Below are 26,844 nucleotides of genomic sequence, written 5' to 3' on the forward strand. Positions count from 1 at the left end.
CCCACAACACTTGGGAATTATGGGACCTACAATTTGAGATTTGGTGTTGGGCGGTGGGGGGATAAGGGGGGACACAGACAAATCATATCAACATCATTGGCTAGAATTAGCTATCATTTATATTTTTCACATTTGCATATTTTAATAATGGCAAATGTGAATTTAATAATGAATGTGAATTTAATAATGTGAATTTAATTATGGCAAATAGTGAATTCTACAAGATAAATTTGAGGAGAGAGCTTCACTAGTAGTCTTTTGTGCGTGTGTTTCTTAAGCTTTTTTGTTCTCTTTTAGGAATTAATGATTTTGTTATAAACTTACAAGCACTTTTTTTGAGTGAAGCTATTAGCTTGGTTAAATTTGTTGCTAATAAATTTTTTGTCACCGGGTTGCCATTTTATTTTAGTTCTGTGTTGCTGGATACTTTTTATATAAAATTGAATATTTTTATGTAGTCAAATATGTCCAGTTATTTTTCTTTGTGATTTCTTCTGTTACTTCTAGGCCTAAAAATTCAGCCCTTCTCCCATGTGAATTCTTATTCTGTTAGTTTGAACCAAATGAACTGCCACTTTTATAGTTAACAAATTATGAAGTATCAGTATTTCATATAGTTTAACCTTGAAGTTTTGAAGTGTATTCATTTTCCTTATTGGAGTATTTAATTCCTCATGGCCTAACAAATAAAAATATATATATGCAAAAAACCTGAATAAGAGTACATTTTTCTTCGTTTTGGTATAGCGGGTTTTTTTGTTTTGTTTTTTGTTTTTTGTTTGTAAAGTGGAGTTAATCATGTGGTAAAGAGTTGGATTATGATTCCTGCACTACCATACTAATATATTATTTAGTTGCCCTTTTGTAATATATATCTTTTAAAGTATATAAAGCAGTACTTTTGATTATATGCTGTTATTAATGTAGCAACTTTCATAAATAAAAGTAGAAATTTATGTCATTTTTTAGGTCAGCAAAGAGGAGTCACAAAGAGACTAGCAAGAAAGAGAGAAGGATCTCTGTTTTAGAATGAAAGCCCAAGAAATAATGTATTCATTATATATATTTATCTTACTTTGGCTCTACATTAGAATTTTAGAAGAAATATACCATCATAAATTAGCAATCAATTTTCTGCCAGTACTTTTTAATCATAACTAACAACACCCATAGTTTTGGACTTTTGTGAAGTAGAGATCTTTAGTTATGATGAATTGTGAACTGGTTTTGTGATTATACTAATGTTGACTAAAGCATCAGTGTTTGATCATCTATATCATTTTTACTTATTACTTGAGCCAGTTATTGATTCTAGGTCTCCTGGGGCAAAGAGCTAGTACATTTATTCATTATAAATTTCACCTCTTAACAAAATAAATCCTTAACCTCATGGTAGGAGCAGGAGTGGGTGTCAAAAGTTAGATTACAGGCAAAACTTAAATATTTCTTGCAAAACTTAAATATTTCTTAAATAGGGAGACTGTTGTTGCAATTTTAAAAGCAAATTTAAATATATGAAAATGTGTGATATAAACATACTTTATACTTAATTATAACTTCAAAATTTTTTATTTACTATTTTCCTTATCTTTTAAAGATTTTTTCCTTTTATCATAATACCCATTTTTCCCTGGTCCATCCAGTCAAATTTTACTTAGAAAACAGATAGGATTAAGGATAAAAAAGAGAAAGAAAAATTATTACCATTTTGCTATGTATTTTTCTATCATAAGCATATTATTTTGAATTTTTTTTTTACAAATTTGGATCATTTTACATAGGTAATTTTTAAAAAATGTAATGTTAGCATTTCTGCATGTTATTAAACATCTTTACATTTGAAAAATTGACTATTAGGCTACTTCCATCATGGATTTGGACCGTAATTTATTTAACCACTTTTCTTTTGGGGATGCTTTTCTGTTTTTAGAAACATTGTGATGAGCACACTTGCATAAGTAAGGAAACCAAAGCCCTCAGTCAATACTAGAAGGCAGTTCTTCTGACATCCAATTAATCTTTTGTGTTTTGCCTTTTTTCCTACCATATAAAACTGGTGAACACTGTGAAACATGCCCTGTATGCAAATATTCCATCTAGAAAATCCCTCAGTAAATTATTCAAATAAAATTATTTTTTGTAACACATTTATAGTAACATGAAATAAAGTATGTATTTGATCTTTTTTAGTTGGTTAATCTATATTAGTGTATATTTTGAACACACCGGTTCAGACAGGTGGATATTTAATATATGTTTTTTAGGGCAAAGCATACTGTAAAAAACATTCTAGTACTTTTATCAGTTTTCATTGAGTGAGGACAAAGCGTCAATAAAGTAAATTTGAAAGCTCTATCAGAGGCAAAGTAAAGTAACTGCATTCAAAGATAGAAATTATAACCTGGAATAAAAACACAGAAGGTTTTCTCAAGGGAATTAAAAGTCTGTGTGAAGTCTGTAAAGCAAAGAGAGAAATAGGTAGACTGTTCCAGGTAATTGGTGCTGCAGTAGAACACCATTCCTTTTCCAGCAGTCATACAAAGGGAGACAAAGAAGTTGAAAGAAAAGTAGCACAGAGAATGGGTTTCTTACAAATAACCATTGCAACACTACAAAAGGTTTTAAAAAGTGGGAAGTATTATTTTAAACTGAATCCTAAAAGGGTCAGGAAAGATATTTATATAATTGTTTAAAATAAGGTGTTTTCCAGTATGGCGATTCCTCAAGGATCTAGAACTAGATGTACCATATGACCCAGCCATCCCATTACTGGGTATATACCCAAAGGATTATAAATCATGCTGCTATAAAGACACATGCACACGTATGTTTATTGCGGCACTATTCACAATAGCAAAGACTTGGAATCAACCCAAATGTCCATCAGTGACAGACTGGATTAAGAAAATGTGGCACATATACACCATGGAATACTATGCAGCCATAAAAAAGGATGAGTTTGTATCCTTTGTAGGGACATGGATGCAGCTGGAAACCATCATTCTTAGCAAACTATCACAAGAACAGAAAACCAAACACTGCATGTTCTCACTCACAGGTGGGAACTGAACAATGAGATCACTTGGACTCGGGAAGGGGAACATCACACACCGGGGCCTATCATGGGGAGGGGGGAGGGGGGAGGGATTGCACTGGGAGTTATACCTGATGTAAATGACGAGTTGATGGGTGCTGATGAGTTGATGGCTGCAGCACACCAACATGGCACAAGTATACATATGTAACAAACCTGCACATTATGCACATGTACCCTAGAACTCAAAGTATAATAATAAAAAAAATAAAAAGAAAAAGAAAAAGAAAAAAATAATAAGGTATTTTCTAGAACATCCTGAAATGTTAATATTTATGGACTAAAAAATGTGCTGATACTTAAAATTGTGGTAGCAAAAAAAGAAGGCTATAAAGATGCTAAATAAAAGAAGATACTAAAGCAGGGTTTAAAACTATAAAAGTTTATTTTTATTATGCCGCCACACACTTTTTCATTTTAGAAAAAATTTAGGAACCTTTGAAATTATTTAAACTTTACTTTTTAAAGTATAAACAACTGTTACTAAGTCTAATTTTATTTTAACCTCCATGTCATGTCTAAAAGTATTAGTAAAAATAACTAGTTTTGTGTGAAATTATTTTAAAATTTTATAGAGCTCTAATGTCATAAATAACTGATGCATATTGAAAGCTTTAATTTCTTTTATGGGAGAATCTCTTGGTTTAGCTATTTTACAAAGGTCTCAATTTCTAACGGGTTTTTTTGGGGGGTTTTTTTGTTTTTTTTTTTTTTAAGATGGAGTCTCACTATGTTGCCAGGCTGGAGTGCAGTGGCACGATCTCAGCTCACTGCAACCTCCGACTCCCTGGTTCAAGGGATTCTCCTGCCTCAGCTTCCTGAGTAGCTGGGATTACAGGCACGTGCCACCACACCCAGCTAGTGTGTGTGTGTGTGTGTGTGTGTGTGTGTGAGTTTTAGTAGAGACAGGGTTTCACCATGTTGGCCAGGATGGTCTCGATCTCCTAACCTCGTGACTTGCCCGCCTCAGACCCCCAAAGTGCTGGGATTACAGTCGTGAGCCACCATGCCCAGTCACTAACAGGGGACTTTTAAACATTTCTGCTTGGTGGCGTAATATGTAGCCATTACAAATACACTGTGGTTTGATCTGTTGTTTCTTCCATTTCCTGTTTGCTTCTAAACTTGCATTAAAATAGCCAAAGTTTTTTCCTATCTCTTTGCCTACCTTGGTTCCACAGAGTGGAGAGAATTTTCTACTTCATCTACTTAACTTTCATATAATGCTGTTTCCTTTCCAAATCTAAGCCTTAACTTCTGTTAAAAGTTGGTTTGAGTATTGAGGCTCCAAAGCTAGAACTAGGAATAAAGAAAACGAAGAAATGGAGAGGGTACTCATTTTGAAAGAATAGAGAGGTGGCAGTCTGTAGCATTTTTAACAGATTTTGAATATTCTGTGAACTGCGAAGCAGACCATACGGTATCCAGCCAACCAAGGTGGACGTAGAGAAAGATGGTGGAATTTCAGCATTTTTATAACTAAGAATGACTGGACACGAAGGAAATTCCAAGTAGAGGGTTTGGCATGAGTGAAAGCAGAGGGAGGAAAATGCAGGGCCCAGTTGAGAAGTAGTGAAAGACCATGTATTGCTAAAAAGTTGGCTATGAGTGTGAAAATGGTTAAAAATTACAGTGAAAGAATAAGCTTGGGATATTATTGATAGCATTGAAAATTAAAGTGGTAAGTTTGTGCTCAATTCTGGAAGCAGCGGAGGGTCATTGAGGTATTTTTTTAAGGTAAAAACTAAATTGGAGCCTTGCTTTGTGAAGATAATTTATCAGCTGTATATGGAATGGAAAGGCTAAGTAGAAAGGATCTAGATTTGGAGTCAGTAGTAGTCTAGATCGTGGGTCAGCCTGTTTTTTATGAAAGGCCAGACTTAGGCTTTACGGGCCATGTAATCTCTATTGCAACTACTCAATTCTGCCACTTGGAGCGATAGATAATTTGTAAATAATAAATACAACTGTGTATTTGGGGTTTTGTGTTTTTTCCCCAAAGTAATTTGTTTAATCAATGAACAGTTAGAATCTATGAAAAATTGCCATATCATTCTTTTGATACCTTTGGAAGGGTCTTGGGAGTTATTGGGCAATGATAGTAGAGATTCTGGAACTTTATCCTTGAGGCCTCTAGATTACACAGTAGCATCCACTCAGTCAGGCTGACTGCCAGAGATTTAGAAGCAGCAATTCCGGAGGTATTTAATCCGCAACTGTAAGCCCTGCTGCCCGAATGATATGCTCTGCACTGACACGTCACTTACCTTAGGGCGGATTTTGCCTACTCACTTGTCTATGCCTGCCTGGGCAATGAGGAAGATGCTATAGTTGTCCTCTGGGTAAGGGCACTGCAGGTCAGCTGGGAACAGGTACATCCTGTGGTCCTACAGCTTCAGAGGCCTGTCCATTCATTGGTCCAGCCCCTGGCTGCCTTTCTTTCCTGGCAGCATTGTTTTTGGTTTTGCAGTGGTGGAGGATGAAGATCAGGGTGAGGTGGAGAGGCCAATCATAATGTTCTGGGGTTCCTCTGGGAGGCTTTGGTTGTGAGATAGGGCAATTAAATCGCTGGGCTCTGTGGGATTGCCAGGAAATTCTTTGACCTCAAGCTCCAGAGGGTCACTGGGGTGAGACCACACATTGGGGTCATTGCTCATGGCACTGAAGCATCTATAGGTCCCTGCCCATGTGGAGGCAACGTGGTTCATGAGGAAGTCAGCCTTGTGTTCATTGCCCTGGGATGTGGAGCTTTGGTTCTTGGTGGTGTGAAATCCATCTTCTTTGGTGAGAATAAACAAACCAAATTCAAATTTTGAGAAACATTGCAACTTCATATTCTCTCCTGATGCCACCTCAGTGCCTGGCATGACTGAGAAAAAGGGTTTGTCATAAGCTGTGGTCATCACCAGCTTCAGAGCTTCACTCAGACTAGTGGTCTCTGCTTCAACAGTAACAGTGGTACAGCCCTGACCTGTCTGGCAGCATCTCTGTGATATTGCTTTTGTTCATCTTCCCACACTCATTTATTTCTGTTGGAGAGCTCAGGGCTTTCCACTTTACATATCCTATGTGTTTCAGTTTCTGTTGGCCCTTGACACAGGATGCTTACAGTCTTGTTAGATGAAATAATGGAACCTGGCAGAGCCGTGATAAGAGGTCGGGGGAGATTTGCCTTCTGTGCCTGAGTTATTCTGGCTTAGATAGGACCCAAGACAAAGTAAGGTAAGAAGAACCACATTTATGATCCTATGTCTAAACAGGCTCCCTGGCCTCACCAATGCTGCTCTTATGAAGAACAGGTCCTCTGCCATGTGAGAAAGACCTGCAGGAAGTTGTAGGAGTGTCCCGCTTCCCACGCAGAGAGCGAAGATGTTCTACATCCTCTTTCCACATCCTCATTCCACCTCCTTCCTCCTGAGTGGGGCTGCAGAAGTACTTGCTGTCATGAAGACATTCATCATCCGGACTTCCAACTAAAATCAGTCTCATGTGATCCCTTTTTTCTGTCCCCAATCCCACATCAGCATTTTAATCTTTGTATAAAGCATGGGGTAAGAGAGTCAGACTAAGTAACAGGAGAGGGAGAACTGCCAGTCTGAGAGCTGCTCTGAAATGCTATGTGGGCGCATGGCCCTTGCTTCTTAATGCTGAGCTTCCATCTCTTTACAAACATAATAGGGGAATGATGATGAGTTCCTGCAAATCTGTGATCATAGTGGGTACAAATTGTCCAGAATAGGCATTGCTGGAGAGGTGGTAGAATAATTATTAGTTTCCCTTTCTTCCCTTTCTGTATTTCTAACATATTGTTAGCACTGAATCTGTCCATGGGGGTCAATTTTGACCTAAACAAAATACCTCCATTATGTTAAGTCCTTCCTGTGTTCCAAAACCTATCTCATCCTGGCTGAACCTTACTTAGTAGCTATGCTATCGATTCTCCTAGCTAAACAGGTAGCCTCGTTGTAAAAATCTTACCTTCATTATACCCTCGTGAAGCACGTCTCTCCAAAAATCTGAAATAATTTAATAGCTAACGCTTTACTGAGTTTTCATTTTATGATGGTTACATGGAGAAGGATTACATTTAATCTGTACAAAATCTGTGGTAGATTGAATTATTATTCTACATTTTTAAGTCAGCTCTTAATACATTAGACGCTGAGGCTTTTGTATGGCTATGTATTTGTATAGTATACAAGCAACATCACTGAGCAGATAATAGTATTGGATCATGAATATGGGCTCTCAAACAAGTCCTCAAGGATGTTGTAACCTTTGGTTCAGTTTCACCTTTATAGTTTAGCATCCTCATCTATGAAATACATATATAAAATGGCATCTTTCTCTGGTTTTTAATAAAAACAGCTATTAAATAGCTTTTTCTTTTTTTGCAAACCCCTTAAACTGTTTGGAGAAAATGTTTGATAAAACTCTTAAGATGAATTTGCTATCAAGAATGGAAAACACGTTCTTGGGTTTTTTTCTTTTCTTCTTTTGGTTTTTATTTAAACCAACTTGGTACTAAGTTCTAGAGGCAAGATAAATCTACTTTTGAGCTATTTGTAATATCTCTAGCTTAGACCTTGATCCTAAGAGATAGAATTATAGTAACTGTTAAAATGAAGTGTAGCTAGAGATATGATAAGCTGTTGATATGTGTCTCTGTCATAGTGAGATTACATTTACTTTAAAGGAAACTGCACAGTACCTATACTGCAAATATGTTTAGTATTTTTTGAAGTTGTGCATCTGACAAAGCATGATTAAAATTAGCTTTTTAGATGGTGCTCACAACTTTTAAGGTCATTAATGGTAGCATCCAAAGACTAAAGGGAATTTAGTTTTAACTCTGCATAGTCTTTTCTGGCAATTAAAAATGATTAGATTTATCTTTTTTCCCTATGAAAGTTAATGAGCAAATGGATCTCAAGCTGTTGTAAGCAGTGTAGTGTTGTTAAGGCTTAGATTTTGTGATCTGAATTAAAATTCAAGTTCTGCCACCTTGTCAGCTTTGTCATTTAAGGTAATTTATTCTTCCTCTAAAAGATAGCATTAAGAATGCCTGCCTTGTTAGGAATGTTGTGAGAATTTTGTTAAATGAGGTATGTAAAATGTTTAGCATGGGATCTGGAACATTAAAAGCATACAATAAATAACTATTAGATTTTTTCAAAAATGATACTAATATTTTTCAGGCAGCTAATGTTCTATTTCAGGAGTGTCTGTCATGTTGTCTGGGAAATATATGGCACATAGAAGTTATTACTTATGTGCATTTGGAGCTCATGAGATCACTTTAAGAATTGCCATTGTATTACCAGATAGTTTGGTTAATTAACTTATTATTTATAATGTAGATTACTTGGTTTATTATTACCACATGTAATTTCTCTTACACCATTATCATTCCCTCAAACATCCAGCTCTTTGAATTGGATAAATCCTTCCTAAGAGATAGATTTCAGTGAAATTGATAATTCAGAAGAAAATTATGTATGACACTAAGGAGTATTTTGAAATTTACAAGGAAGTTTATTTCAAATATATACTTACTGATCACCAGCTGTATTTCAGGCACTCTCCAAAGTGCTAATGATACAGAGATATAAGACAGTGGTTGCTTTCGAAAAGCTCATAGCCTGGTAGAAAAGACAGACAACAGAACGATTAATTAAACTAAAAATGGTAAGTGTGCTGATATGTGTTTCCCCAGGGCATTACAGGAACACAGAACTGGAAATTGTAATCATCAGGAAGAGAGTTAGGGAGAAAATAAGCTAAAACTGGTAAGATTTTCTGGAAGTGATGTTACTTGAGCTGAACTTTGAAAGAACACTCATTAGCTAGGAACAGGAAGTTATGGAGACAAAGGCAACATATAGATTTATATGTAGAGTGATATGGTTTGGCTGTGTCCCCACCAAATCTCAACTTGAATTGTATCTCCCAGAATTCCCACATGTTGTGGGAGGGACCCCGGGGGAGGTAATTGAATCATGGGGCTGGTCTTTCCTGTGCTATTCTTGTGACACTGAATAAGTCTCACAAGATCTGATGGATTTATCAGGGGTTTCTGCTTTTGCTTCCTGCTCATTTTTCTCTTGCTGCTGCCTGGCCGGGCATGGTGGCTCATACCTGTAATCCCAGCACTTTGGGCGGCCGAGGCAGACGAATCACAAGATCAGGAGTTCAAGGCCAGCCTGACCAACATGGTGAAATCCTGGCTCTACTAAAAATACAAAAATTGGCTGGGCGTGATGGCATGCATCTGTAATCCTAGCTACTCAGGAGGTTGAGGCAGGAGAATCGCTTGAACCTAGGAGGTGGAGGTTGCAGTGAGCTGAGATCACGCCACTGCACTCTAGCCTAGGCAACAGAGCAAGACTCCATCTCAAAAAAAAAAAAAAAAGACAAAACAAGAAATGCCTTTTGCCTCCCACCATGATTTTGAGGCCTCCCCAGCCATGTGGAACTGTAAGACCAATTAAACCTCTTTCTGTTCCCAGTTTCGGGTATGTCTTTATTAGCAGCTTGAAAACGGACTAATACAGTACACTGGTATCAGTAGAATGGGACGTTGCTGAAAAGATACCTGAAAATGTGGAAATGACTTTGGAACTGGGTAACAGGCAGAGACTGGAATAGTACCTCCTGTGGAGGAAAATGTGGGAAAGTTTGGAACTCCCTAGAGACTTGTTGAATGGCCAAAATGCTGATAGCAATATGGACAATACAATCCAGGCTGAGGTGGTCACAGATGGAGATGAGGAACTTGTTGGGAACTGGAGCAAAGGTGGCTCTTGTTATGTTTTAGCAGAGAGACTGGTGGCGTTTTGCCCCCGCCCTAGAAATTTGTGGATGATTTAGGGTATCTGGTGGAAGAAATTTCTAAGCAGCAAAGTATTCAAGAGGTTACTTGGGTATTGTTAAAGGCATTCAGTTTAAAAAGAGAAACAGCATGAAAGTTCAGAAAATTTGCATCCTGACTATGCAATAGAAAAAAACATTCTCTGGGGAGAAATTCAAGCTGGCTGCAGAAATTTACATAAGTAGCAAGGAGCCTAATGTTAATCCCCAAGACCATGGAGAAAATGTCTCCAGGCCATGTTAGAGACCTTCATGGCAGCCCCTCCCATCACAGGCCTAGAGGGCCAGGAGGAAAAAGTGGTTTCATGGGATGGGCCCAGGTCCCTGTGCTGTGTGCAGCCTAGGGACTTGGTGCCCTGTGTCCCAGCCACTCCAGCCTGGCTAAAAAGAGCCAATGTACAGCTCAGGCTATGACTCCAGAGGGTGGAAGCCCCAAGCCCTGGCAGCTTCCATGTGGTATTAAGCCTGTGGGTGCACAGAAGTCACGAATTGAGGTTTGGGAACCTCCGCCTAGATTTCAGAAGATGTTTGGAAATGCCTGGATGCCCAGGCAAAAGTTTGCTGCAGGAGCAGGGCCTTCATGGAGAACCTCTGCCAGGACAGTGCAGAAGGGAAATGTGGGGTGGAGCCCCCACACAGAGTCCCTAGTGGGGTGCTGCCTAGTAGATCTGTGAGAAGAGGGCCACCATCCTTCAGGCCCCAGAATCATAGGTCCACTGACAGCTTGAACCGTGCACCTGGAAAAGCCATAGACACTCAATGCTAGCCCATGAAAGCAGCCGGGAGGGAGGCTATACCAGGCAAAATCACGGGTGGAGCTGCCCAAGATCATGGGAACCCACCTCTTACATCAGCGTAATCTGAATGTGAGACCTGGAGTCAAAGGAGATAATTTTGGAACTTTAAAGTTTAACTGCCCTGTTGGATTTCGGACTTGCATGGGTCCTGTAACCCCTTTCTTTTGGCCAGTTTTCTCCCATTTGGAATGGCTGTATTTACCCAATACCTGTATCCACATTGTATCTAAGAAGTAACTAGCTTGCTTTTGATTTTACATGCTCATAGGCAGAAGGAACTTGCTTTGTCTCAGATGAGACTTTGGACTGTGGACTTTTGGGTTAATGCTGAAATGAGTTAAGACTTTGGGGTACTATTGGGAAGGCATGGTTGGTTTTGAAATGTGAGGACATGACATTTGGAGGGGCCAGGGCAGAATGATATGGTTTGGCTGTGTCTCCACCAAATCTCAACTTGAATTGTATCTCCCAGAATTCCCACATGTTGTGGGAGGGACCCCGGGGGAGGTAATCAAATCATGGAGGCCAGTCTTACCTGTGCTATTCTCGTGATAGTGAATAAGTCTCACAAGATCTGATGGGTTTATCAGGGGTTTCCGCTTTTGCTTCCTCCTCATTTTTCTCTTGCCACCACCATGTAAGAAGTGCCTTTCACTTCCCGCCATGATTCTGAGGCCTCCCTAGCCATGTGGAGCCATAAGTCCAATTAAATCTCTTTCTGTTCCCAGTTTCGGGTTTGTCCTTATCAGCTGTGTGAAAACAGACTAATGCATAGAGATAATATATTTTTATTAACATGCATGGCTATGTGACTTTCGGCAAGTTATTTATTTTGTTTCACAAGATTGTTGTTAGTATTAAAAGAAATAATAGACTGCAGCTTCCAGTCACGATGGAGTAACAAGGATCAGATTTACTCTCCTTGAAACAACTAAAAACTTGGACAAAATATTTGAAAAAACAGCTCTCGAGACAGTGAGCATCAAATATGAAGTATGATGATTCCTGAGAGATGGAAAAAATGAGGTGATTCCTATGGTTGCCTCAACTTACCGCCTAGAGAAAGTTTCTAGATCATGCTACAAAGAGGAGAAACCCAGGCAGAGCCAACTGGTCTCCTTGAGTTGAAAAGATGGAGCTGTGAGACCAGGGAGGCCAAAGCATCTGGGATTCACAGAACAAGTTACCAGAGAGGAGTGAGCTTCAGGAGATCTTCACAGGGTGCCCCTTGAGTATGTAGAAGACTACTAATCAGTACATGCATAAGAGGAAACTGAAGCTTGGGAAATAACCACCTGAAATGATTAGTGGGAACAATAACTGGTACGCACGGTTCCTGTTCTCAACAACCTTCATGGTGTTTAAATAGAGTACTAAAAACCATCTTCCCTTAATAGTGGGGGGAAATTTCAGATGTAAAGCTGTTCTGGTCCTGCCTAACAAAGCAGGATGCGAAGGGATCAAACTACTTTCCAAGTACTTTAACTGTGTCCTAGAACAAAATTCCAAGTCTGCTTATAGGAATACAAAAATATCTGGCACTGACACAAAGAAATGGCTGACATCCTATCAAAAATGACCAAAGGCAAGAAAATATATATTAAAGAGAAAGCAAGAAAATACACCATATGTTAAAGAGAAAAATCACTTTGGGAGGCCGAGACGGGTGGATCACGAGGTCAGGAGATCAAGACCATCCTGGCTAACACGGTGAAACCCCGTCTCTACTAAAAAATACAAAAAAAAAAAAACTAGCCGGGCGAGGTGGCGGGCGCCTGTAGTCCCAGCTACTCGGGAGGCTGAGGCAGGAGAATGGCGTAAACCCGGGAGGCGGAGCTTGCAGTGAGCTGAGATCCGGCCACTGCACTCCAGCCTGGGAGACAGAGTGAGACTCCGTCTCAAAAAAAAAAAAAAAAAGAGAGAAAAATCAGGTGAAACTGACCCAGGATTGACACAGTGATGGATTTAGTAGACAAGGACATCATTAATAGAGTTATTATAACTGTATTGCACCTGATGAAAGAGCTATACTAGAAAGAGTGAACATGCTAAGTAGAGACATGGAAACCATTTTTTTAAAAAAAATTCTAGACATGAAGACTATACAGCTGAAATGAAAAATACACTGGATGAGATTAGAGGATATGATACATTGTAGAAAATGGATTAGTGAGCCAAAAGACATAGCAAAAGAACTATCCAAAATGAAACTAGAGAGAAAAAGAAGGCTTAAAAAAGAAGAGCATTTGTGAGTTGTGGTACAACTTTAGGTAGCCCACCATACAATATGCATGTAATTGGAGTTGCCAAAGGAAAGGAAAGGAAGCAGCAGAAAAAGAGAAGAATGAGTAATAACTGAAAATTTTCCAAATTTGATAAAAACTATAAACCAATAGACCCAAGAAACTCAGTGAACCCCAAACACACAAAAAAAAGATGAATGAGGCTGGGTATGGTGGCTTACGTCTCTAATCCCAGCAGTTTGGAGGCCAACATGGGTAGATCACTTGAGGTCAGGCCAACATGGTAAAACCCCATCTCTACAAAATATAAAAAAATTAGCCGGACATGATGGCATGCGCCTGTAATTCTAGCTACTTGGAAGGCTGAAGCAGGAGAATTACTTGAACCCGCGAGGCTGAGGTTGTAGTGAGCTGAGATAGTGCCATTGCACTCCAGCCTAGCCAACAAAGCAAGGACTCCGTCTCAAAAAAAAAAAAAAAAGAAAAGATGAATGAAATTACATCAAGTCATATCATAATCAAAAAGCTTTTTAAAACTAGTTGTGGGAAGGAAAATCTTAAAAGCAGAGAAAAATACATATTCATTATTATGCATAGAGAATGCAAATAGGTCTGAAAGCAGATTTTCCATTGGAAGCAATGCAAACCACAGACAGTAAAGTAACATCACTAAAATACCAAAAGAAAAGTTTTATAAAATTTGAATTCTGTGACTTGAGATAATTTCTTTCAAAAATGAAGGCCAAATGAATATTTTTAAAAAGATACACAAAAACTGAAATAACTCATCAACAAATAACCTTCACCACAAGTAATGTCACAGGGTGCTTTTTTCGCATTAGGAAAATGACACCAGATGAAAACCTGGGTTGACATAAGAGAATAGAGAAGGAAATGCTAACCACATGGATAAATATGTCTCTTTAAAAGATAACTTCTTAAAGCATCAACAACAATATTTTGTGGAGTTTATAGCAATATATGACAACAATAACAATAATACTAAGGAAGCTTGGAGGGGAGAAATGAAAGGAGTATTGTAAGGTTTTGATAGTATAGAAGAAATGGTATAATGAAGAGTTATAGCCAATAAGCCAACAAGGAATATAAAATAGCATTATAAAATACCCAATCTAGGCCAGGCGCAGTGGCTCGTGCATATAATCCCAGCACTTTGGGAGGCCAAGGCTGGCGGATTACCTGAGGTTGGCAGTTCAAGACCAGCCTGGCCAACATGGTGAAACCCCATCTCTACTAAAAAATACAAAAAAAAAAAAAAATTTAGCCGGGCATGGTGTCGGGCAGTTGTAGTCCCCGCTACTTGGGAGGCTGAGTCAGAGAATCACCAGAACCCAGGAGACAAAGGTTGCAGTGAGCCAAGATTGTACCACTGCACTCCAGCCTGGGTGACAGAGCGAGATTCTGTCTCAAAAAAAAAAAAAAAAAAAAATCCAATCTAAGAGAAGGCAGAAAAGTAAATTGCAGTGTGGTAGATTAATATTATAGTAAGTATATGTTGGTCTGAACATTGCAATTATAAAGCACAGTCTTTCAGATTGTATAATACAGCAAGATCCAACTATATTCTGCTTACTTAAAAAAGTACACTTTAAGTATATAAGGACATTAGCAGGTAAAAATAGTGGAAAAATATATACCAGGCTAAAACGTAGTAATGTTAAGATGTCAGTTCTCCCCAAATTGATATGTAGAGTTGGTTCAATCCCATGTATCCTCCCAGCAGGGCTTTAAATAAAAAAGAAAAAAGGACAACTTTATTCTAAAAATTGGGAATGCAAAGGAGCTAGAAGAGTCAAAACTGCATTGAAAAAGAAAGTTAGAGGAGTTACTCTATCTGATTTCAAGAATTAATACCAAGCAATAATAATCAAGACAGTAGGGTCTTGGCATCACTATTGACAAATAGATCAATGGATCAGAATTAGAGTCTAGAAAGAGACTCATCATATATGTGTATATATATGGTAAATTGATTTTTGAGAAAAATGCAAAGTCAGTTGAGTAAAGAAAAGATAGTCTTTTCCACAGATGATGCTGGAACAATTTGATAGCCATATATAGTACCCAAATAAAAAGGAGTTTAGGTGCATATCTTGCACTGTATTAAAAAATTAATTGAAAGTCTTCATAGAATTAAATGTAAAACAGAACTATAAAATTTCTAGGTATAAATACAGGAGAAATCTTTGTGACTTCAGATTAGGTAAAGATTTCTTAAATACACCACCAAAAAAGCCTGATTCCTAAAAGAGGAAATTGGCAGAGTATGGTGGCTCATGTCTGTAATCCCATCACCTTGGGAGACCAAGGCAGGCAGATCCCTAGAGCCTAGGAGTTTGAAGCTGCAATGAGCTACAATCCTGCCACTGCATTCCAGCCTGGATGACAGAGCAAGACCCTGTCTCTTAAAAAGAAAAAGAAAAAGGAGAAGGAGAAGAAAGAAGTAGGAGAAGAAGAAATTGATGGATGGGATTTCATCAGAAGTCCAATTGGACTTTACATATAAAATTTGCAAACTGTATATGAAATAAATTACTTTTGTTAAAGAACTCTGGAAACTCAATTTTGAGAAAACAATCTAATAAAAATTGGCAACAGATTTGAATAATCCATTTTACCAAGGAAGATATATGGATAATCAGTACATGAAAAGATGCTCAACACCATTATTCATTAGGGAAATATGGACCACAATGAGACACCACCACACACCACTAGAATTTTGAAATTGAGAAGACTGACTCTACCAAGTGATGGTTGGAATGTAGAGCAACTGTAACTCTCATACCCTACTGGTGGGAAAGTAAAAACACTTTGGAATAACTTGGTAGTTTCTTAAAAAGTTAAACATATATTTACCATATGACTTGGCTATTTCAATTCTAGATATTTACGCAAGAGATATGAGAGCACATATTTATACAAAGATGTGTACCTGAATGTTCATAGCCCCTTTTATAATAGCAAAAATTGGAAATAATTTGAACCTTTATTGATAGGTGAATGCATAAAGAAATTATGGTATATCCTTACAGTGGAATACTACCTAGCAATAAAACAAAATGAATTGTTGATAGACATAATAACATTGATAAGTTTCAAACTAATTGTATGCTGGATTTAAAGGCCAGATATATTAAATATATACACTTTATTGTAGTTCAATTATACCTCAATAAAGCTGTCTGAAAATGTTTTAGGAAAAGATAGGAGTAACACATGTGCTTAGCACAATGTAGACATTTTAGTAAATAGTGTATCTTTCTTTACATTGTTATTTTGACTCTCTCTCATTATACTGTAAGATCCTTGAAGTCAAGAACTATATCTTTTCATCTTTTTATTCTCAACTTGTAACACAGTACCTTAAATAGAAGATATAGTTTATAAAAGTTTTTGAACAAATGAAGGTAATAAATTTTGGATGATTGAATGTAATGACAAGACTCTGTAAAAGGCCCAGTAGTACTCTAGCACCATTTCCCTATGAGATGTGAAGTTATTTCAACTGTACATTCTTGTACATTCGCTTCAAACAGGAAATTCCAATTACTGTCTTATAAGTAGTTTAAAGGTTATTTTATATTCTTTTTGTATAAAGAAAACATATAATAATATGGAATTGAGGACAATATCAAAAAGTCTAAATGTAATCTTAAATCTGATCTTAATTTTTTTTTTTTTCTTGAGATGGAGTCTTACTCTGTCTGGAAGCAGGAGTGCAGTGCACAATCATAGCCCACTGCAACCTCAAACTCCTGGGCTCAAATAATCCTCCTGCCTCTGCCTCCCAAGTACCTGGGACTACAGGCTTATACTTGTAGTGCAACTAATGGCTGATTGTTTTCTTGTGTAGAGACAGGATCTTGCTTTATTAGGCTGATCTTGAACTCCTGGCTTCAAGCAATCCTCCTGCCTCGGCCTCCCAAAATGCTGGGATTACAGTCGTGAGTCGCCACACCCACCCCAAATGTTGTTTCTCTTGTTTTAAAAAAAAAAAAAATTGAATTTTTGTGATTACATAGTAGGTGTATATATTTATGAGGTACGTGAAATATTTTAATATAGGCATGCAATGCTTAATAATCATATCAAGGTAAATGGGGTATCCATCCCCTCAAGCATTTATCCTCTGTGTTACAAACAATCCGTTTATACTCTTAGGTATTTTTAATTTAATTTTCTTTGTTACCATATCTTAATTTTGATTTTTTGAAACATTGCACATCTAATTTTGTTTCCAAGTTTGAGTTCGTTTTAGCTCAGTCACAGTCTTTTCTTTCAGACTTTCTACTTTTCTCTCGTTAACCTCAAAAGTGTTGTTGGCAGATGGAATGGCTTTAAGAATTTCCATAGTGGTGGCCAGGGGTTTAGGGAGCTTAATACAAATAGAAGTGAGAAACATAAACAAATGATTTCAATAGTTTAGTATGTAAACTAGTTTATATAAGGATAGGCTTCTCTCTTATCATTAATATATACTCATGGGTGGCTCAAAGGATTATGCTGGTTTTGAATGTGTGCTTTGGCAGTATTTTGAGAATCTAGACATGCAGTAATTTATAAGGAACTCAAGGGATAAGAATAAATCCAGTCAGGAAAAACTCTAGACATTGAGAATGGTCATCTCCACAAGCCATTATGAGACTGACCTATCATTTGGTTAATCTTAGAAGTTTTTGTGTTTTTTTTTTTTTAATTATTTTATTTTATTTTACTTTACTTTTTATTTTAGAATCTGGGGATACATGTGCTTTTTTGTTACATGTTTATTACATGTATAATGGTGGGGTCGGGCTTCTAGTATACCATGATCCACATATTGGACATTGTACCCAATAGGTAACTTTTCACCCCTCACTCCCCTCCCAACCTCCTCTCTTTTGGAGTCTCTAGAGCCTGTTTCCTCCATCTTTATGTCTATGTTTACCATTTGTGTAGCTTGGCTTTCACTTATAACTGAGAACATGTGATATTTGACTTTCTGTTTCCATGTTAGTTCACTTAAGGCAATGGCCTACAGCTTCATCCAGGTTGCTGCAAAGGACATGATTTGGTTCTTTTTTTATGGCTGCATAGTAGTCCGTAGTGTACATATACCACATTTTCTTTATCTAATCAACTATAAGTGGGCACTTAGGTTGGCTTCATGACTTTGATATTGTAAATAGCGCTGCAATAAACATACAAGTTCAGGTGTCTTTTTTATAGAATGATCTCTTTTTCTTTGGGTAATGGGATTACAGGATTGAATGGTAGTTCTATTTTTATTTCTTTGAGATATCTCCTACTGTTATCCACAGCGGTTGAACTAATTTAAATCCCCATCAACTGTTTGAGCATTCCCTTTTCTCTGCATCCATGTTAACTAACGTCTGTTGTTTATTTAACTTTTTAATAATAGCTAATCTGAGTGGTGTAAGATGGTATCTCAGTGTAGTTTTAATTTACATTTCTCCGATGATTAGCAATGTTGAGCATTTTTTTCATGTGTTTGTTGGCCACTTGTATTTCTTCTTTTGAGAAATTTCTGTTCATATTCTTTGCCCAGTTTTTAATGGGACTGTTTGTGATTCTCTTCTCTAAACCTAAGGCTTACAAATGGAGTTAAGTAGTCCAGCCCCATTTGCTCCCACCAAAGGATTATTACTAGTTTTAGCAATTTTAAGCCCTATGTGATACAAATTTCTAGCAGCACTATAGTTTTCTTTTATCCAGTCAAAATTGTGGTATAGTATCTGTATTGACTTTGTTTTCTTATTATTAATAATAGTCAGCTTTAACTTTAATATGGTCTTTAAAAACTTACACTGAAAGTTTACATTATTCTTACTGCTTTTTTTTTTTTTTTTTTTTTTTTTTTTTGAGACAGGGTCTCCCTCTGTCGCCCAGGCTGGAGTGCAGTGGCACGATCTCAGCTCATTGCAACATCTGCCTCCCGGGTTCAAGCGATTCTCCTGCCTCAATCTTCTAAGTAGCTGGGATTACATGCATGTGTCACCACGCCTGGCTAATTTTTGTATTTTTAGTAGAGACGGGGTTTCACCATATTGGTCAGGCTGCAGGCTGGTCTGGATCTCCCGACCTCAGGTGATCCGCCTGCCTTGGCCTCCCAAAGTGCTAGGATTACAGGCTTGAGCCATGTGCCCTGGCTCTCACTGCTCTAATGATGTCAACGCTACAATTTATGTTTTAAGGGAATCATATTTATATTCTCTGTGATTCTATTTTTGTGATATTCTTTAATTATGTACTGTTGATGTTGGGTGTTGGGTTTTTTGTTTGTTTGTTTGCTTGCTTAAACAATAGAAATATATTTTCAATTTTTTTTTTTTTTTTTTTTTTGAGAAAAGCTCTGGCTCTATCACCCAGGCTGGAGATCAGTGGTGCGATCTCAGCTTACTGCAATCTTCACCTCCCAGGCTCAAGCTATCTTCCTACCTCAGTCTCCCAAGTAGCTGGGACCACAGGTGCATGCCACCATGCCTGACTAATTTTTGTGTTTTTTGTAGAGATGGTGTTTTGCCATATTGCCCAGGCTGGTCTCGAGCTTGTGAGCTCAAGCGATCTGCCCGCCTTGGCCTCCCAAAGTGCTAGGATTACAGGCATAAGCCACCATGCCCAGCCTAGAAATATATTTTCTCATTGTCCTGGAGACTAGAGGTTCAAGATCAAAGTGTTAGTAGGGTTGGTTCCTTCTGAGGCCTCTCTTCTTGGCTTGCAGATGGCTGTCTTCTTTCTGTGTCTTCCCATGGTCTTCTGTCTGTAGAAATAGTGTTTTTTAATGGAATGTTTTTTTCTCATTAAGTTTCTATCATATAAAGTACTTGTGACATAATGCTCTTAAACATGTCCCTGTTTAAAATTTTTTTTGAGAAATCGCTATATTCTGTGCATCTGTATTTGGTAATACTGTTTATTCACTAAGGTATAATTTCTGGTTCTGAATAACAATACCATTTACCAATTTTAGATGAAATTTGTACTGATCCTGGAGTCTAATACATGGTAAAATAACTAAAGCATTAGAAATTTTAGCACGCAGGCCCCAAAGGTATTTTCATTCTAAGCCAGCTAGTATGATAGGTAACTAAAAATGGGTTGGTATAAAATATTTTTTTTTAATTCTATATTCTGTTTCTTTCTTCCTCCTTAATCCTTTCTTTAAAAAATAACTATAGGTAGCAGTCACAATGAAGCCAACATAAATGAGACTGCTTTCTCTTCATTTTCATTTTCATCTCCAACTGAGCTACTTTTTCTGAGCCAGGCAGCTACTGATGCAGATAGACAGGTGGGATGCAGAGGGTTTCAGCCAAGAGGCCTGTGGTGATGCTTTCCCTCTTCTGAGATGAACTCAAGCCTAGAAACAATGGAAGGGAGCCCTCCTGAAAGATTTGAGGAGCAGGTCACTGAGAGGAAAAAGACTACAACCCAAGAATCCTATATCCATTCAACTTATTCACCAGTCACAGTAAGAAAAGGCTATTTGCAGATGGGCAAAAAGTGAGTGAACATTTGCATCTGCACAACCTATTCAAGAAAAAGGCTTGAGCAATAAATATAAGCAAAGTAAAACTATTTATAAAATACGGATTACTTTTAAAAGTTTGATCAATGTAACAATATATCCCCATAGTTGGAGTTCATCCCTATATTTCATAAATAAAATTTAGCAAGTTACGTCTGCATAGGCAAATATTTTTAGAATCAAATTTCATTTACTGGGTCAAGTATGTTATTTTGGACAATTTTTTTTAAACGGAATCAAAACTCTATATGCATTTATATCTGTGTGCATTAATTGATTTTATTTCCTGAGTATCCTAGTGGTTTAGTTAGAATGATCCTGAGATTTGGAGTCAGAGTGTTAGTTTTAGTTCATCATGCAAGTAGAGGCAAGTTACTAAACTGCTGTTATTTCCTGGTTTTCTTTGTCTTTGAAATATGAATCCTGTATTATAAATTGTTGGAATTATTAGTGAAAAATAAATATATCTTAACGGGTATATATATTATAAACATTAGCCATCAAGACTTTCCTAGCTGGGCATAGTGGCTCACATCTGTAGTCCTAGCTCTTTGGGAGGCCAAGGTTGGGAGGATTACTTGAGGCCAGGAGTTTGAGACCAGCCTGGGCAAGATGGTGAGACACCAACTCTATGAAACAACAAAAAAAAGGAGCTGGGTGTGGTGGTGCACACCTGTAGTCCTAGCTACTCAGGGAACTGAGGCAGGAAGATGAGCCCAGGAGTTCAACACTGCAGTGAGCCATGATCACACTACTGCATGTTAGCCTAGGCAACAGAGGGAGACCCAATCTCTTACAAAAAAAAAAAAAAAGAAGCTTTCCTTAGGAATGGTAGTGACTATATCTTCAAGATAATGATTATAGATGTGGAAATGAAGAAATCTTCCAGGGAGGGAGATTTCATGGGGTAGAAGACTTTGACAGTATTGCTATTAATATTTTATTGAATGTTGGGTATACATTATTATGTATATATTTTCTGTCTTAAGTATTTCTTAATTGGTAAAAAAAAAAAAAAAAAAAAAAAAATCTTGCTCGTGAAATATCTTAACCAGTAAAATGTCTAGGATTTTTCTATCAAAAGACACTACTTACAAGGACACTCTGACGTGTATGCTTCCTAATTCTTCACTTGCTTAGGATCTGCTTGAATCTGGCCCATAAAAGTACTGTATTTACCACATTCTGTACTGGTTTTCATGGTGACTTAAATGCTTGTGAAAAAGTAAAATATTTCATAACCCTGGGCTTGCATTTCTGCATGACCACAATCAGTTGGTGCTGGGTATTAGCTGCTTCCTTTAATTGGGGCATGTGCTTCAGAGTTCTCCACACTTCTCTGTGCTTTCTGATACTAATGTCAAATGTCATTTGCCATTTATCATCATAAATGTGTGCATTAATGGCTTGATACCTGAGACATTTTAGTTTATGACTTTTATATTCAGTAGATATCACAGTCTTCTACTGATACTTTGCTTTGATATTTTAATTTGATGTCACATATTTCCAATACTTCATAACTTTATAAAACATGATTACATACATTTTCCCTTAAACATATGACATAAAGTACTCTTTATTGGTTGTCATCTCCTCCTTCTCTAGTAACCAATCAGTCCTTTTGTTTTACCAAGTAAATATTTCTCAAATCTGTGTTGTCCTGTTTGACCTTTCTGCTATTGTTTCAGCTCAGGCCCTCCTCTCACCTGAAATTCATTAATTGCCACCTAACTGAGCTCCTTGCCTCTAGACACATTATTTTCAATTCATCCTCAAAAATATTGCTAAAGTGATGTATCAAAGTGCAGATATGATCACATCACCCCTTTGTTTAAAGTTTTTCTAAGTCTCCTCATCTTCCATGGCAGGGGTTGGCACACTTTTTCTTTAAGGTCCAGATAGATACTTTAGACTTTGTTGGTCCTAAGATTCCTGCTACAAATAATGAACTCCTATTGGTGAGTTGATCGCAAAAGCCAGTAGGCACTATGTAAACAAATGGCATGGCCTATGTCCCAGTAAAACTTATTTACGAAACCAGGCCACTGGTCCAGGTCTATAGTCTCTTAATCCCTGTTCTGTGATATAAAAGATTCTCCCAGTTTCTCACTTGTCTCATCTACCACTCTTCAATCTTGTTTCCTGTAGGTTTTTCAGAAGGACCATTCAAATTCTTAAACTTTTCTGAGCACAACATCGTCTTTCTATATCCAGTTATTTATTTTATGCAAGCTGGGTTTCCTTTTACAAATAGCAAAATATTCTAGTGTATCACGTAAATTATGAATTTTGAAGTGATAAATGGGGTTATTTTGTTTATTGCAGACAACTTTATAAATATAAGGTTTGAAGTCTCAAGTATGGACAACTTTTTTTTTTAACAGGTCTTTAGTAAAAAGTCATAGTCTTGACATAATTCATGACATAATTTGTTGTTTAATATGTTATCCAAAAATCTCAGAGTGCAGTCGCTGGTAGGAAATTAGTTTAGTTTCTTTTTCTTTTCTTTTCTTTCTTTTTTTTTTAATGAAGTCTCACTCTATTGCCAGGCTGGAGTGCAGCGGCGCGATCTTGGCTCACTGCAACCTCCCGGGTTCAAGCAATTCTCCTGCCCCAGCCTCCCAAGTAGCTGGGACTTTAGGTGCCTGCCACCATGCCCAGCTAATTTTTGTATTTTTCGCAGAGACAGGGTTTCACCATGTTGGCCAGGATGGTCTCGATCTCTCGACCTCGTGATCCACCCACCTCGGCCTCCCAAAGTGCTGGGATTACAGGCGTCAGCCACTGAGCCCGGCTGGAAATTAGTTTAGTTTCATTGTTATCAACTGTATTGAATCAAGGTTCACTGAAAAAACAATTTTAGGACAGTTCATAGGAGTTGGAAGCATATAAGCCAAATTGTATCCTATCTTCATCACCGTTGTTCCTTTAAATTCCAGTTAGGAAAGCAGAAAATTGGTTTTAGAGTCTGACTTGCCTGAAATATTGAACTTAAAGGTTGCTATTTAAATTCTCATAGATTGCTTGCCTGTTTCTATGTGCAAAGAAATAACACAATGTAAGAATATGTTGTTAAATGTGTGTGCTTTGCCTTGTTATTAAATTTCAGTTAATTATGTTATTGTAATTGGTACAATGTTGGATAGTAAGCAAAACTTTTTCCAGGAAAAAAAAATGAAAGCAGCTTATCATTGTTGCATCATATAGACAAATGCAAGATGTGATGGATTTTGATATAAATTATGTTAAAGCTCTTTAAATTTCCTAATATTTGCAAACAAATGCATTCATTTAAAACTCCGTCTATTAAAACTGACCTGTAAATGTCTTGTATGGTTGATTTTTTTTTTCTTCTTCTTTTTTAGCCACCAGCTGAACAGGCCAAAGCCAGACTACAGCTGGTTCTTGAAGCTGCTGGTAAGTGTTGATAATTAACTTTTATTAAATGAAGAAGTGACAGGTAAACCCTAGGCTGGTAGCATGCTTAGAAATGAGTCAAAAAGAAAACTATTTTTATATATCCTCACAAATTTATCAGATCTAGATTATATGTATGGCCATATATTATCTGAAATATTTATTGCTGCAGTATAATGCTAAGTGTATTGCTAACAGGTCATTCTTTACCTTTTCATTTATAAAATTGGCTTCAGTTTTAGTTTTTTATTTTGACGAAGCCCAGTTGATTAATTTGTCTTTTATGTACTATGGGTTTGGTGACATGTTTAAGAATTCTTTGACTAATCCCAGATTATGATTTTTTTCTTACATTTTCTTTCTTTTGAAAGAAAAATTAAAATGGAGTCTTAAATGTAACATGTAAAACCATAAAACTTTATATTTTATGGTTTTTATTTATATAAAATATAACTTTATATTTTATGGTTTTGCACGTTGCGTTTGAGACTAACTCTTCCATTTTAATTTTTTAAATAAGGTGTAAAGTTTAGGTTGAGATTGTCATTATTCTAAAGAAAATGAGATCAGTGTCATTTAGTAATTTCCCCGGTTACATTGGACTAACTCACTGGACTGTATGTTCTGGATACCATGTACTCTTTAAGTGCTGTATGTGTTATTTCTCAATGGTACTGTAATGCTTTGACTTTGATTTTAGATATCATGTTCACTTGCACGTAGACATTAAATACTTTACTTTTTAAAAACATATAAGATCTATATTTTCTGAGTACTGATATTTTACTTTGAATCTTAATGTGCTCTTCAAAAATGTATATAACTTATTCAAACAATAAGTCGTAATGAGTAGTGCAGTAGTCCTCTCTTACACATGGTGGATATCTTCCAAGTGTCCAGTTGATGTCTCAAACCATGGGTAGTACAAAACCCTGTATCTATATCTATACTTATCTATCATGTCTAATTTATATCTGTATCTGGATACACACATACATATACACGTGCTGTATTTTTTCCTATACATACATACCTATGATGAAGTTTAATTTATAAATTAGGTAAGAGATCAATAATGATAATAAAATGGAACAATTATAATAATATACTTTAATAAATATAAATGTGGTTTCTTTCTCTTTGTCTCAAAATATCTTGTACTATAATCACCTATTTTTGGACCACAGTTGACCGCAGGTAACTGAAACTACAGAAAATGAAACTGCAGCTGCATATAATGGGGGACTACTGTATATATTTCTTAAAATTTTTTACTATACAGAGCTCATAATTTCCAGCTGGAAAAATTAGAACTCTATTTTAACATCAAAAGTTAATATCAGACCACCAAATGATAGTAGTTATGTTTTTAGGATTCATTGATCAAGAAAATACATATGTGCATATTGATTCAAGGATCTCTTGCATTAGCTCTTTGTGTTCTCATTTAAAGTGTACACAGTCTAAAGATTGGGAAGTCCAGTATGAACGATATACTAGCTTCCTGAATTACTAATAGAAGTAACTTACCATATAGGTAAAAAGATTGACAAGTGTTTTAGTTTTGATGAAGTGTCTCTGTACTCCTCCTTATTACTCTAAAAATAATTTATAGTTTATGTTTTTATCTTATTTGTTTTATCTTTAGAAAACATTACTTACTAAAATTTTGTTGTTAATTTTTTTTATATTTTCACTCAAATAAAATATACTGTAGGATGTCTAATTAATTTGATTCTTTATCATTTACATAATATGCATTTTGCTTTGAAAAAATATTTCCAGCTCATAATTGAGTATTCCAGCTCATAATTGAATAAACCCTTGCTTTGAAGGAAAATATTTATGCTGCCTAGCACAGAAAATATTTATTTCCACAAATGCAATTTTAAATAATTTTATTTCATAGTTTTATTCAGTTTAAAAAAATATTTAGCATGATTTTGAAGTACATTAGAAAATAGATGTGATACTCCAGACCTCACAGTGTATAACTTGCTTATATCCATCTGAATTGTCATCCCTCACATTTAACTTTAACGTTCTAAATTGTACCTAAGGATAAAGAGCTAGATTCTGTGAATTTGAGAAACGTCCAAAATTATGACAATTTTCAATTTAAAAAATTTATTTTGGCCTAGGTCTAGATAAGCAAAAGACAGACCTTAGCTAAATGTTCAGTTTTTTAAGTCACTCTTTTTTATTGAATATTTATGTTGTTCATCTTTTCTCTCTTACCAGTAACACTGTAATGAACATCCTCTTATACATTGTGTTAGTCATATTTTATTTTATTTTAGGGGAGATTTGTTACTATAGATATGAGTTTGTGAGGTCAGAGGGTATTAACATTTTCAGCTGGTCCAAAAGTAATTGCGGTTTTGGCTAAACCTCAGTTACTTTTGCACCAATTTAATAGAATGGCTTTTTGTACATTTTTGCTGAATTGTTTTATAAAGCTTTGTGCCCCTTTTCATTGCCACTGGTTAAGTAATCGTTTTACTAGAATTGCTTTTTGATACCAGTTCCATGAATATATTGCACCGTATAATATAACATATTATTACACCTTTTTGAAAAATACCGTTTTATTTTTAATGAGAACTTGTGACATAGTAGAGGGCAAGTAGATGGATAGGTAGTGGAAGAGTACATAGGCAACTTACTGTCAAGGTTCTAGTTCTCTTTTTGGTGTTGAGTTTTAAGGTGTTCATTATATTGTTAAAAATAAGCAAATAAATAAGAACTTGAGACCTGTCTGGTAAGTTTTGCAGTCCAGCCTAGTCTCAAGGTTGAGATAAATGGATAGGGAAGTCTAGTAGTAGCCATTGTCACACTGGAGTTCACTTAGGTTCCTAGGAAAAACAC

At 36.5% G+C, this 26,844-nt stretch overlaps 2 protein-coding genes across 6 annotated transcripts in view; both read left to right on the top strand.

The window, feature by feature from the left end:
• The window catches only part of MLF1 (myeloid leukemia factor 1), a 919,514-nt gene that overhangs the window by 649,235 nt on the left and 243,435 nt on the right, over positions 1-26,844 (top strand). The gene's annotated exons all lie outside the window — the stretch shown is intronic.
• Positions 1-26,844, top strand: part of RSRC1 (arginine and serine rich coiled-coil 1) — a 405,306-nt gene that overhangs the window by 197,653 nt on the left and 180,809 nt on the right. For all 5 annotated transcript variants that reach the window (XM_050779881.1, XM_050779882.1, XM_050779884.1 and 2 more), the window contains one exon: positions 23,925-23,976. In XM_050779881.1, the coding sequence (XP_050635838.1) occupies positions 23,925-23,976 (52 nt within the window). The remainder of the gene's footprint in view (positions 1-23,924; positions 23,977-26,844) is intronic.

This window comes from Macaca thibetana, chromosome 2 (assembly GCF_024542745.1).
Source record: "Macaca thibetana thibetana isolate TM-01 chromosome 2, ASM2454274v1, whole genome shotgun sequence".
In the NCBI taxonomy this organism is placed as follows: Eukaryota; Metazoa; Chordata; class Mammalia; order Primates; family Cercopithecidae; genus Macaca; species Macaca thibetana.